At 33.4% G+C, this 14,514-nt stretch overlaps 1 protein-coding gene across 1 annotated transcript in view; it reads right to left on the reverse strand.

Moving 5' to 3' along the window:
* Positions 1 to 14,514, reverse strand: part of LOC140437478 (succinate dehydrogenase [ubiquinone] flavoprotein subunit, mitochondrial-like) — a 156,925-nt gene that overhangs the window by 65,595 nt on the left and 76,816 nt on the right. Inside the window, exon 6 of the mRNA XM_072527028.1 lies at positions 11,527 to 11,906. Coding sequence (XP_072383129.1) covers positions 11,527 to 11,906 — 380 coding nt within the window. The remainder of the gene's footprint in view (positions 1 to 11,526; positions 11,907 to 14,514) is intronic.

Raw genomic sequence — 14,514 nt, forward strand, 5'->3', positions numbered from 1 at the left:
AGATAATTTTTGTATAAGCGATACAAGTTTGTAACATTCTCAAACTCGGCTGGAAGATATATTGCTTTTGTTCCTACAATAATGCGAAGGAACAGCCGGTAGTTGCTTAATGTATTCCTTAACCAAAGAGACTTGATTAGAATGAAATTTATTTTTAGGGCTTTTTCCCCTTTGGTCTTGTTTAGCCATGTTATTGGTTAGGGCATTTTCTTTCGTATATCGTAGCGTCATTTGGGAAATATTAAGCGTTTTAATTAAAAATTGTTGGTAAACTTTTACTTTTTCATTGTTATATGGAATATAATATTACATGGTTTTTGGCTTGTTGTTAGTATCATTTTCCATGAAAAATCAAAAATTCAAAAAATTGTTGGTTACGATGTTTTTCCTGGAAGGGCTCGATTTTAACAGGATAAAACTCATTGTAAAAGTAAGAAAATATAACAAAAATTTAGGAAAAAATTAACGAACCACCTTTGCATCCTCGTACGCTCTGCAGAGGCCTTCGACCGTCGCAGGTGAAGAATCCTCTACTAAATCCATCTTTGGCTATGGACTATTCGATGTGTTTGGTGTAGCTTGCCTTAAAAAAGACAAGCTATTTTTACATGATAAAATAAAAATACTAATATTTAGTTGAATCTTCTTCTCTTAGAGTATGCACCGTATTTTATTTCTTTAGAAGAAACGAACATTAAAAATAACTCAATGCACAACCTGAAAGTTTACACTGAATTTTGTATTAACCAGCCTAATTAAAACTATGCCAATAAAGTAGTAGCTCTATCTTTTTCTTCTTCGCGTGCCATATCAGAATTATCCGACGTTGGCGATCACCATTGCGAAGGCTTCTCGATTTTCTGCGATATGGAATAATTGGCCCTCATTTGATATCCGAGTCCATTCTCGAATGTTCCTCAACCAAGAAACCCGTTTTCTTCCTACACCTCTACGGCCTTCTATTTTGCCTTTAAGGATCAGTTGTAATATTTTATATCGACTTCCCCTTACTATATGTCCTAGATAAGACATTTTTTGATGTTTAACAGTCTTTAGCAGTTCTCTATCTTTGTTGACGCTCCTTAGTACTTTTTCATATTTTTCCTTGCTGTCCAAGGTATCTTCAGCATGGGTCAATAAACCCACATTTCCAATGCTTCAATTTTGTTCATGATTGATACTTTTAGCGTCCACTTTTCTGCACTATACAAAAGTACGGATCAAACATAACACTTAACCATTCTTTGTCTTAGTTCTAAACTGGTCTATACATAAAGTCAAATATACCTCTCCAAAATATAAACCTCATAACTAATATCGAAGCAGTCGCCGCAACAGTACTGGTCCTACTAAAGTTCAATATTTGTAGAATTTATGTTTCACCAGACGAAACTTTAACTAAACCTGAATTACTAAATTGTCTCCAACAAATTATCTTACCTCGAGTGATCACGGGAGATTTTAATAGTCATAACATTACATGATCAAATTCAAAGATAAAATAAAACAACACTGAGGGGAAATGTGTTAGAAAACGTTTTTAACACTATGAAATTATGCCTACTAGACGACAGCTCTCAAATACCATTCAATATGGCTACGCAAACATCCTCCCCCTTTGATCTTTCCATATACGAACTCTTTATTGTTTACCAACTCAAGTGGACAGCGCTAAAAGATTTATATAGTAGTGACCACTTTCCAATCTTTCATACCGTTAATTAAAGTACAAATACAATATCAACTCAAAAATGGCAACTAAAAAAGAAAAATTGAATTGAATTTGAAAAAATTGTATCAGACAGAATGAATCAGAATAAAATTTCAGAACCATTGACGACACACACGCGAACTTAAATCGGCTTGTACTGGTTGCTGCTAATATAGCTATAGGAAAATTTCAACTTTTAAAAAAACACAAACCAGTTCGCTGGTAGAATTCACAATGTGAGGCCGCTATTAAATTAAGTAAACCATTTGGAATGGATACAAAACGTACAAAAATATTGATCTGTTAACTGAGTACAAAAAAATGTAGAGCTGAAGAAAGAAAAATCATAAAAAAAGCAAACAAGAATCCTGGCAGAAATACATATCTAGCATGAACAGAAGCACAAAGGTATCATTCGTTTAAAAAAAATTAAAAAATATCAAGACAGCATACTTACCAACAAATTGTAAGTCTAGAAAAAGAAAGAACGTTATTAACTAATTCACAGGACATGGTAAATGAACTAGCTGTAGCCTATCAAAAATTCTTATCCAGGCAAAATTACAGTAACGAGTTCCTAACTTACAAACAAAAAAGGAGACAGTACCTATCACAATTTCCGACGAATTCAACCCTATTAATACACCTCTTAGTTATGGGCATGAAAGACACTTCACCAGATCCAGACGACATACCAATATTTAATATTATTTGGTCAAAATATCCAATAATCTTAAAAAATCCCATTATTATTCCTATTATTAAACCAAATACGGATAAATTACAACCAGAATCATATCATCTTATGTTATTCAACATGTTCTTCATATAAACTTATGGAAAAAATAGACAACAAAAGATTAATGTGGAACATCAAACACAATGATCAAGTTACCATCGACCAAGCTGGCTTTAGACAAGATAGATCTACAAACGGCAACATTATAGATCAGGAAAACACTATTCACGAAGCTTTTAAAAATAATCAAAAATGTATGGCAATTTACTAAGACATAACTAAAGCATTTGATACAGTATGAAAACACCGTATATTGAACAGTCTTAAAAAGTTGGGAGGTCTTAAAAGGAAATATTTTAGCCTACATAAACAATTTTTTACTACAATAAATAACATTTTGGACATTACCCATGACTAATGACTCTTCAAAGTTCAATTTCCATATACCCGCAGAATCCGTCATGTAATGAAACTACTTAACTTTAAGCAATTTTCACCTTTATATCAATACAAAATTATATCTTTATCTTGGATTGTAAGAATTCCAACAGTCAACTGCAATCTATTAGAATTTCAAAAAAATAGCACCAACCCTAATCTTATCTTACAACACTTCAAAAATGTAATTAACTCCCATTTCGATTACACAGTACTGTATACAGAAGCGTCTTAAACTGAAAGTGGAGTCGAAGTGGCAATAATTAACAACACAGAGATTCTCAAACATCGTTTTGTTTGATGATAACGGAGAACGTTTGATTGAATTATGCGAATTAAACAACCTAAAAATCACCAACGGATTCTTCAGACATAAAAATATTCATAAATATACATGGAGGCAAGAAACACGAAAGCTGAAATCGATAATAGATTACATAATAATCAAACAAGATACCACAATAAAGATCAAAGATGTGCCAGTCAGAAGAGGAGCAGAATGTGGAACTGTGGAACGGACCATAGACTACTGACAGCAAAAATGGGCATTGATTGAAAACATAACAAGACTCCCTCTACAGAAGAACCGTTGAACACTATAAGAGAAAAACAATACAATATAGAACTACTCCAAGAACAATCAATAAGAGAACTATACCAACAACGTCTAGACCGAAAATTAATAGAATTTAGATACGGCAACATCGAAGAAATATACGAGCATATAAAGGCGAGTATAAAGCAAGCATCATTCGAAACCCTTGGAGAAAAAGAACATTTAACAAATAAACAGCACTATTATGAAATAAATGAACCAACAAAAATAATAATTGAAGAAAAAAAACAACTATACAGAAAATGGCTGACTACAAACAACGATGAAGTTTATAAAGAATATAGAGAAAAAGATACGGATCAAAAAAATTACACCGGATGATACAATGGATATTTCAGAAAGCCATAAATGGAGAACAGCTCCCAAAGGAATGGACGGCGGCATATATGACATCTATATTTAAGAAAGGAGATAGAAAACGATGCGAAAACTACAGAGGAATAAGCGTAATATCATCAATAGGAAGATTATATGGGAAGATACTGCGAGAAAAGATAGAGCAAGCGATAAAAGGCAAAATCGGGGAGGATCAGGCAGGCTTCACGGCAGGAAGATCATGCATAGACCACATATACACACTGGAACAACTGTTGGAAAAGAAAAAAGCAAAAAATAGAGATATACACTTGGCATTTGTGGATCTGAGAAAGGCGTATGACTCTTTACCAAAGTCAGAACTATGGGAGGCAATGTACAAATTAGAAATACAGACGGAACTTATAGAAGCTACAAAAGCTCTGTATAAAGAAAAAAAAGTGTCCATTAAAATGGGAACAAGAATCATAGGAGACTTCACCACAACAAAAGGGCTCCTGCAGGGTTGTTCCACATCTCCAACCCTATTCAAAATATACTTAGAGAAAGCCTTGACTACATGGAAAAGAAAATGCGAAGGCATGGGAGTACCGGTACTGAACGAATACCTATATACGTTAAGCTTTGCAGACTATCAAGTAGTGATTGCACAAGACCAAGACGACCTCAGCTACATGATGAAGAAACTACAAGAAGAATATACCAAGACTGGCCTAGATATTAACCTCGCGAAGACAGAGTACCTATCTACAAGTGAAAAAGACATGGAAGATCTACAGATTGATGACAACGTAACAATCAAAGAAAAGAATAAATTCAAATACTTGGGGTTTATAATCACGAAAAAGGCAACAACAGACGAAGAAATTACACAAAGGTTAGGACAAACAAGAACAGCAATCCGACAACTTAACTTAGTATGGTGGGATAGACACCTAAATATGAAGACAAAAACACAGATTTATAAAACATTAGTGCGAAGTATTATGACATATGAGGCTGAAAATTGGATCATAAATAAGAAAAACAGCAGTAAGATAGTAGCAACAGAGATGGAATGCCTGCAAAGATGCTGCACAGTAACAAGAATGGATAGGAGAAGTAATGACCAAATAAAGCAAAGAACATCAATAGAAACAGATATACTAACATATATAGAACAAAAAAGACTAAAGTGGTAAGAAGACTAGCGACAGCAGATGGATGTAGAGAATAAGCAAATGGAGCCCCATAGGAAGGAGTAAAAGAGGACGACCCCGAAAATCCTATAATACAGTAAAACATGTGCTAGTGTAAAAGTATAAAATGTTCAATCGTCACAGAATTAAATACCATTTATCAAACAATCTTAAAGACATTTTAAGTTTAAAAAACACTATCGAGAACCTTATTATTTTTTTTAAAGGGCAAATTATATTGTATGAGGCAAAGGTGTAATTAACTGTTACCGTTCCGTTAATAACCTTGTTAGGTTAAAGGGGGTTTTTTGTAAATGGAAAACCTTTAAGATACTTTGTATAAGTAAAACATAAAAAAGACATATTTTATATTGACCACTATATTCAGTTACAATGTCGTTTGTGTTAAACGGAAATAAACTTGTATATATGTCAGTGGATTACTTGATTCATCAATCTTCTACTTTCTAAGTGGTCACAATAGCAATGTCACCGTGTTTGCCACTTTAACGTAACTGAAATTGAAACTTTTCGTGACACGTTTCAAATCTCACCACAATCATCGAGTCCCGGGAACAATTTCATGTCTCCTGTCGTTTAGGTTAAACATGTCAAGGAAAAGTTTAGAAATGGCCAATAATAAATAACATCTAAATGACGACTTTATTGTTTGATTTAGGATAGGGAGAACGTTTTCTGCTTTTTGAAATAACTCAGCAAACAAATAAAGGATTTATGTTAGTAATAAATCTCGAAAAATAAATAGCAATTAAAGGGAGGGTTGTGAATGGATAATGTTGAATATTGTTTTATTATTTTATAAATTTTACTGGGAGATTTTAATAGTAAATAAAACAGATCTGAAAAAATAGAATACATAATATTTATTATGCTTGACTGGAGAAAAATTGGTTAAAACATAGGTATACTTCAGTAACACTTTCGGTTCACAGAATGAACCGTTCTTATATATCTTTATATATCTTTTGATCAGAGTATACTATCTACAAAAATCAAAGCTTCTTCTAAAGGTCAAGAGTGCAGCTTTCGTATACAATTTAATTTTTATTTTGCCGAAAAACAGACGATGCAAAAAGAGATAAAGAGAGATACAGAAAATCTAAAAGTTGCATTTCACAACATATCTCCTCATCTAAGCAATAATCCTTGGCGAATAGGTTTCGAGTACTCTTTTATTTCGATATACTCTTTATAAGTACTAGAAACCAATTCGCCAGGAATTTTTGCTCAGATGAGGAGATATGTTGTGGAATGCAACTTTTAGATTATCCGTATCTCTCTTTACACCTTTAGCATCGTCTGTTTTGCCTTGCAATTCTTAGGAGGCACAGATTAAAGCAAAAATCGAAATTTTGGTTGCGTCAATAGAAATCTTTGGATTCCTACTTTTGCGATTTATTATCAGATGTCGCTATAGCGTCCATACTGAAGTCATTTTATGGCTGCTTCTTTTCGACGGAAAATATTTATTTGTACGTTCAATCCCAAATTAGCCCATTAATTTGTAATCTCGCAATAATCTTAATTTTCTGCATTTGTACAGTTTCGCCGTGTACAATTGTGAAACATATTGATTAGTAGCATAATTACAGTTTATTCAACGTCATGAAAACTATTGCCTAATATTATTGAGGAAATGCCTGTAAACATGCCCTCGGTTCAAATTAGATTTGCCAGCTTTTAAAAGTCAAAGGTTTTTGTTCTATGTAGAGGGCAGTACACTTATTTGATTAATCGTAGCATTTTAGTGAGATTGTAAATATAGTTTAGAGACTTGAACATTTTATTTTATCATCGTCTATCAAGAAGAGTCGGATAAACGGAATTAGAAACAATTCTAATTTATAATTACATTCAAATTTGTCTAGAGCTTCTGTAACAGTCGCTTTGATGACTTTTGTTAGGATGAAATACGTATAAGCGAATATACAGAGGCGCTATACGTGAAATCAAATCTTAACTGTCTTTCTTTTAAAATCAGTTTATATAAAGCTGTTACATAAATTGTTTGCCAAACCAATAATATATATAACGCTTATCCACCAGTGCTGACATTTGGATCAGAAACATGAAACATCACCAAACAGACGTAAATTGTTTGCTCGTCTTCGAAAGGAAGATATTAAGAAGACTAATGGGCGCAATTTGAAGAATGTTATTTGGAGAAGCCGATATATTTTCTAGCTGTACAAGAAGTATGAAATATGAGGCGTGTTTTTTAAGTAAGTACCGTTTTGGAATTAAAAAAAGACGTGCAAAGATATGGCAATAATTTTATTTTTACATGAAAGCCTGTACCTTAATCTACTTTTCTACATAATTTCCGTAAAAATTGAGGCACTTGTCATAACGTGGCACCAGTTTTTGAATACCCTCCTGATAAAATTCTGCCGCCTGACTTGTTAACCACTGCATCACAAATGTTTTGACTTCGTTATCGTCTTGAAGACGCTGACCGCCCAGGTGTTTCTTCAAGTGCTGGAACAAATGGTAGTCGCTGGACGCCAGATCAGGGCTGTATGGAGGATGATCTAGAGTTTCCCATTTAAATGATTTGATGAGATCTTTGGTCTGATTAGCCACATGTGGACGGGCACTTAACTTGCCACGTCTTTTGTTCTGGATTGCACGACGCAAATGTTTCAATGTCTCACAATAAGACGCTGCATTGATTGTCTCATTACGAGGCAGAAACTCCACTAGCAATACTCCTTTTCTGTCCCAAAAAACTGTGCACATGATTTTCCGGGCAGAAATTGTTTGCTTAAACTCCACTCTTTTGGGTGGTGATGAATGTCGCCATTCCATGGATTGTTGTTTCGATTCTGGTGTGACGTAGGCCACCCACGTTTCGTCACCAGTAACAATTTGGTCTAAAAAATCTTCACCTTCACTGTGGTACCGCTCAAGGAAAGTTAATGCACTGCCTAAACGTTGGGTTTTGTGCAAATCCGTCAACATTTTTGGAACCCAACGTGAACACAATTTCCGGTAATTCAAGTTCTCGGTAACAATGCAATACAAAACACTACGAGAATACTGAGGAAAGCAGTCGGACAATGATGAAATTATAAAGCGTCTGTTTTCTCTCACCTCTTCGTCCACTTTCTGCACCAAATTTTCATTAACGACCGAAGGACGCCCACTCCGTTCTTCATCATGCACATTTGTGTGGCCATCTTTAAATGCTCTCACCCATTTCCTTACCATTCCATCACTCATAATGTTTTGTCCGTTAACTTCAACGATCTCACGATGAATATCGATCGGTTTTACGCCTTTAACACTAAGAAATCGTATAACAGCCCGTACTTCACAATCAGCGTGACTCACGATTGTTGGAGGCATCTTAAACACTGGAGTAAACAAGTATACAATGAAGAATCAGACTGTAATGGCGTCAGTGCGTAGACAAGAGATGTAGGTAATCAGCGATCATGCGCGGAACGCCGACCGTAGGCGGCGGCGGAATCGCAAAACGGTACTTACTTAAAAAACATGCCTCGTATATAAGAACAAAAATAGTAATTGACTATCCACCAGAACATTTTAGTGACCTAGGTTGTGATACAAGTTTCAAGAAACATCTGGATATTCGTCATAAAATTAACGGATTTCAGTATATATGTGAAATAATTTATAGCAGATTAAAGAACAAAAAAAAACAATACAATGATAAAACTTTATAAGGCCATGGAGATGGCTTCTGTGTTATATGGATATGAAAACTGGGTAATGAAAGAAATGGATTACTCTAGAATCCAAGGTAGTGAAATAAGATTTCCCAGAGGAGCAAAAAACATTACTAGACTTTACAGAGAGAAAAATGAAGACTGAAACATAGAAAAATAGAAAAAAACTTTAAAACAGAATCGATGAAAATTGACTAACTAAAAAAATATAAATTCGTTCATGACACCGACAAGCAAAACAATAATTTCCTTTATGCAAACCAATATTTAGCATTGAATGAACTTTTAAAGAAAAAGATGTAAAAACCCATTTTTTACATTTTTATATTTTTTATAAAAAAATTGAAAGATCTTAGACGAAAATGTTTTCTTAAGATATCCTGGGAGACTAAGATCATGAATTAGAGCAAAAAACCTTGTATCTATTCTAAAGATACCAAAACACTAATAAACAACGATCCATACTAAGCATCACCTTAAATTCTATAATAAACGAAAACGTAAAAAAGGTTATAAAAACTACTTTTTTGTTCAATGATTGAAATAATAGACGAAGCACATTTAGAGTTACATCTCTGTCAGATACAAACAAGTTTTTAAAGGATTTCAGTTTAAATTAAATAACGGTGTTTTATGTTGTCTAATATTGTCGTTTGATTTGTTTACCAGTACGTGTGAGGTCAATAAGAGACAAGCCTAGTTCATCGTATGCGAGGAGGACTTTGAGGGATTTAATGAGAAATCCTACCAAAAATGGTCTTTGTTAGATGTTCGATGTGTATTGAAGGCAAGAAAACAAGTCAAGTGAACGCACCTTACCCGCGGTGTGTCCGCTACTTGCAAAGACGCAAGTGTGCATCGAGCCTTAGACTTCAACTGTGGCACACTAGCCTGACCTCTTAGAAGTCAAGATCTTACCCCGATAGAGCATTTTAAAACCCGATAGAGAGTTTAAAACTGTGAGAGCGTTAGAACAGGCGCTAAAAACGAATGGGAACAAATATTACAAAACGAGATTGCTGCTTTGATCCAGTCTGTGCCAGAAAGGATGCGAGCTGTTATTCAAGCTCGAGGAAGAAATATTCGATTTTAGTATCCACATTTTAAAAATCTTTTATGATTTTAATTTGCAAAATATCTTTCTGCGAATAAAAAAAATTGTAAATGTTTATTTGTTGTTACATTAGTCAACATTTAGAATTTTTTTTTATTTTGTGGTTTTCTATTCAACATACAATAAAAATAATTTATTTGAATTGAAATTTTTCTAATACTTTTTATTTTAGTTAAAATTCCCGGTTACTTTTGTGGGTCAGTGTAGTATCCGTTCCATTTGTCTTTGGTCAACTCTGAGTTAGGTTGCTGTGTCCTGGGTTAAGAAAAGTCAAGTACACACAAGGTTGGAAATTTTTAAAAGTGTCATATAAACGTACATGGCAAGAGCATCAGAGAAGGCCACTGAAATGCTGGTAAATGCTTCATTGTTTTACATGTTACTGGACTCTTATTTTTCATCAAATAGAAGGCTGTAGACTATCACGATTCGATGGATAAAGAGTCTTTTAAAAAATTGGTTTGCAAAAAGTTCATACAAATACTGGAGGAGCCATATCTAATTATAATGGATATTGCCTCATATCATAGTTCTCTGATAGAAAAATTGCTTCAAACTTCTTGGAGGAAAATATAATTTTTTAAAAAATCCTGCAAAACAGAGCTATTAATTCTTTTTCGTCTAAAGAAGCAACAAAACAAGTACATTATAGACGAACTATTGCAACAACATGAGCATTAGGTAATAAGACTACCTCAATATCACTGTCAGTCCAATCCAATGGAGTTGGTGTGGAGAATTTGTAAATACTATTATAATCGTCACATTGGAGAAAATGGGCATGGAGATACAGCAGTCAAAAAAGTATGGAACACTGCTTTTGTGAAGCAACACCTGAAATTTGAGATAATTATTATGTAAAGCACACAGAAAAATTGATACAAGATGATTGGACAAAGCTTATCACATACAACGAAGAGAAAACATTTATTATAGATCTAGCAGACAATTCAGATGACAAGGTCTGGTCCCATGAAGAGGAAAACTGATTTTTATTTTTTATCGCACATATAACCAAATTATACCCTGTTTTAATTATTGATTTTTTAACGATACAGATTATAAATTAAAAATATTTTCTTAATTTTAAATCTGAATAATATGTGAAAGAAATTTGTTTTTCTATTTTATATATTTTTCTAATTACATTGATGTTATACAAGTTTATAATCTTATATCGCTGTTCTGATAAAATAAATACGTTTTCCTAAAGTTTAACAAACAAAAACGAGTGCATTCCTTTACTAAAAAGGCCCTCCAGAATTTTGACCCAAGATTACTAGTGTTTTTGTCAACTCTATTTTAGTCAGACCTATTTTTTTTTCGTGCCTTGCATTTTTTAAGTACCTATAAATATCTATTATTTCTACGTATTTATAATTCAATTGCGATTGATTAATTTTAATTTAGAAAATAGATTTCTCTCTGCTATTAGTAATTTGATTCACAGTTTCATTTTACTTCAGTGTTTTTCCATATTAAATTGTCGAAAAAGAGTGAAACAGACTTTATCAGACTTTCAGTAAAATTTAAATAATTGATTTAAATTTTAGAATTAAATGTTTTTAGTAGTAATGAGAAGACATTGATAGTCTAGATCTGCAGGAAGATAGACAAACTAAAATATTATATATTTGTGTAAATCTTGCTAACTTGTTTTATATTTGAATAATTTGAAGTAACTTAAAATACATATACTTACCACTTGAGTCAATGCCTGTCCTTTATAATTGGTCGGAATACCTCCCATAGCGTAATGTACTGTAGGCACAATAGGTATTGGCTCCCTTAATATGTCCACACCAGCGAAATCCATTGCTGTTTGTTTTATTCCTGGTAACTGTAGTAAAATTTTCTCTTTTGGTAGATGACTCAACTGAAGGTGAATGTACTCTCCGTCAGGACCGCATCCCCTACCCTGCATAATTTCCATTGCCATGGATCGCGACACGACATCTCTTGAGGCTAAGTCTTTAGCCTTTGGTGCGTATTTTTCCATAAAACGTTCACCTTTGTTATTTATTAAAAAGCCACCTTCTCCTCTAGCTCCTTCAGTAACCAAAACACCACAACCGTAGATACCTGGAATAAAGTTATTTAATGTGGCATAGCGTATATTAACTTTACATTACATTATAAAAGCAGGGGTGGGATTAAATTTGATTAAACTTTCCTTTATCAAATCGTAGTAACATGACACACATACAATTTTCACCCAATTCATGACCAACAACAAACGATTATTTTTTAAATAATAGTACAAATAGCAATACTACTAGAACTAATAAAAGACAAAGACCAACTTGTTCATATTCAACTCTAAATTTACACAAGGAAATTATATCTTCTCCTAGATCTCAACAACATAGGGAATATTAGATAGCAATATTTATAAGAGTAACATTTAAGATAATTTCAAACTTAGAGATAGTTATAGATATTTTCTAAAAGTTTTAGTAACAAAAAGTACAAAAGCGACACTTGATATGAATAACATTGTAACTCTACTTAAAATGTTTTTCAACTATGGATCAAATAATATCTATAAAGGATAACTTTTATTTTGGTCTAATAATTGTTTCCTATCTTATGTAAATATAAAGGTATTTAACAAAATAACCTCATTGTAAGTGCAAATTTTGAATCATTTGGTGGAAAAGAACGTTGTAACCGATGATACAATATTGAAAAATTTTATTGTTGATGAATATTTTTTATAAAAACATTGTAACATTGTAAACAATGTTTTTCTTGAAAATTTTATTGAGTAAGTTTTTACAACTTCATTGTAAGTTGTGATACAAGAAAGCAAAGTAGTGGAATATTAGTATGAATAACATTTAAATCAATTTACGAGACTGTTCTAATCAGGACGATGACAGACAAGAAGTAAATTCTGCATTATTAACTGTTGGACATAGTGAGCATGTCTTAAATCTTAAAAATTCGCGTGAAAATACTAGTTTAGAATTTTAAACAAAAATAATAACACCTATATCATTTGCAATCGAACTAACTTCTACTAATATATATATAAAGTACCAAATGTTCACAGTGCATTACATACATCGATAGCGGAAACGTCTACATGCACCAAAGGTACAACTTAATCATTAAATACGTCTGTTAAAAAAAAAGAATACCTAAAGAAGAAATATCTAGGAAGGGAGAGACAAAGAGATCCCAGTGTTTGGAAAATTATTGTCTTAAAGGAACTGTGGAACTCCGGTCAAGAATATACTAGTAAAACTGGAAAATTAACGAAAATTGGAGAATTGGGACCTGGATGTAACGATAAATTTAACAGAAATTGTAAATCGAAATTATCTGAAAATGATAGACTCAATTTATTTAATATCTTTTGGGAAATGGCTGATCATGACAAACAGCGAATATTCATGTAAATATGTTCTCAGACAAGAGAGAAAGGTTGCAAATTTAACAGTGTCCAGAAGAAACTGGATATATGAATATAATTTGTAGTTAGCAGAACACTGACTCTAAGTTGGTAAAAAAACATTTTTGGGCACTTGTAACATAGATATGTGGTTAACTACGCTTTTCAAAAAAAAAATTATAGCCAGAAAGGTGGAAGTTTTATACCTTGAGATATGCGTGGTCACCATAAGAACAGAGCAAATGCTGTAGATGAAAATATTAAAAATTTCATTCGTGCGCATATAAACTCTATTCCAGCAGAAGAATCCCATTAAGCAAGAAAAGAACAACTAAGATGTATTTTGATCGTAAAAATGGGGATATCAATCTAAAGAGATGTTTAAATGAGGAGGTTTTTGTAGATACTTTTGGCTTGATCGGTTCGGGATGTAAGGATGTACGTGAGTTAATTGGGGGTCTGAATGATGTACAGGAGTTGGCTTGTGTAAGATCAAATGGAAGGTATGAAAGAAAACAACCATACTGGTGGAACCAGCAGCTTGAAAATCTAAAGACAAATTGCATGAGAGTAAGAAGTTAGTATAAGAGGTTAAGAAGAGTACAAGCAGGAGATTTGGAAGAGAGAATATATGGATTAAAGCAAATGCAGAATGAATATCTCGAATGATCTCGAAAGGGATATCTGAGAGCAGGGCTTCAAGATTGTCTGTACCTAATTTAAGGGGAAAAAACACTCTACCCCCTACCTGAGGAGAAGAAACTCCGTTTAATACTCCACCTGAGGAAATCTTTCCTTAGGTGGAGGATAGGCCTGAAAGGGTTATTGGTTTCGTAGATGCGAAACCTTTTACTGAGTTGAAACTCGGCAAGGCTGTTGGACGGATGAAAATCCGAAAGTCACCTGGCGTAGATGGAGTCATGCCGGAGACAGTAAGACTCGCCGCACTAAGATACCCGCAGGTTTTCTACTTGTAATCTACATAACACTAAAGCAGAGAAAGAGCAAATACAAAAGGAATATGCTCTACATATTGCAAACGTGCGGATATGAATCTTGGATCCTAAGACAAGCAGAAAAAAGAAAGACAGACGCCACTGAAACGTTCTGTTGAAAAAAAATTCCGTGGACCGACCACAGGACAAATATTTCAATTTTAAATGAGCCAAATGTCAGCAAACGGCTATCCAGCAAAGATCCATCTCTAATAATTAAAATACTTTGGACATGTTATGGAGCAAACAGAGAAAACATTGAAAAACTTATTATACAAGGAGAGATAGGAGGCCGAAG

This window comes from Diabrotica undecimpunctata, chromosome 3 (assembly GCF_040954645.1).
Source record: "Diabrotica undecimpunctata isolate CICGRU chromosome 3, icDiaUnde3, whole genome shotgun sequence".
Taxonomy (NCBI): domain Eukaryota; kingdom Metazoa; phylum Arthropoda; class Insecta; order Coleoptera; family Chrysomelidae; genus Diabrotica; species Diabrotica undecimpunctata.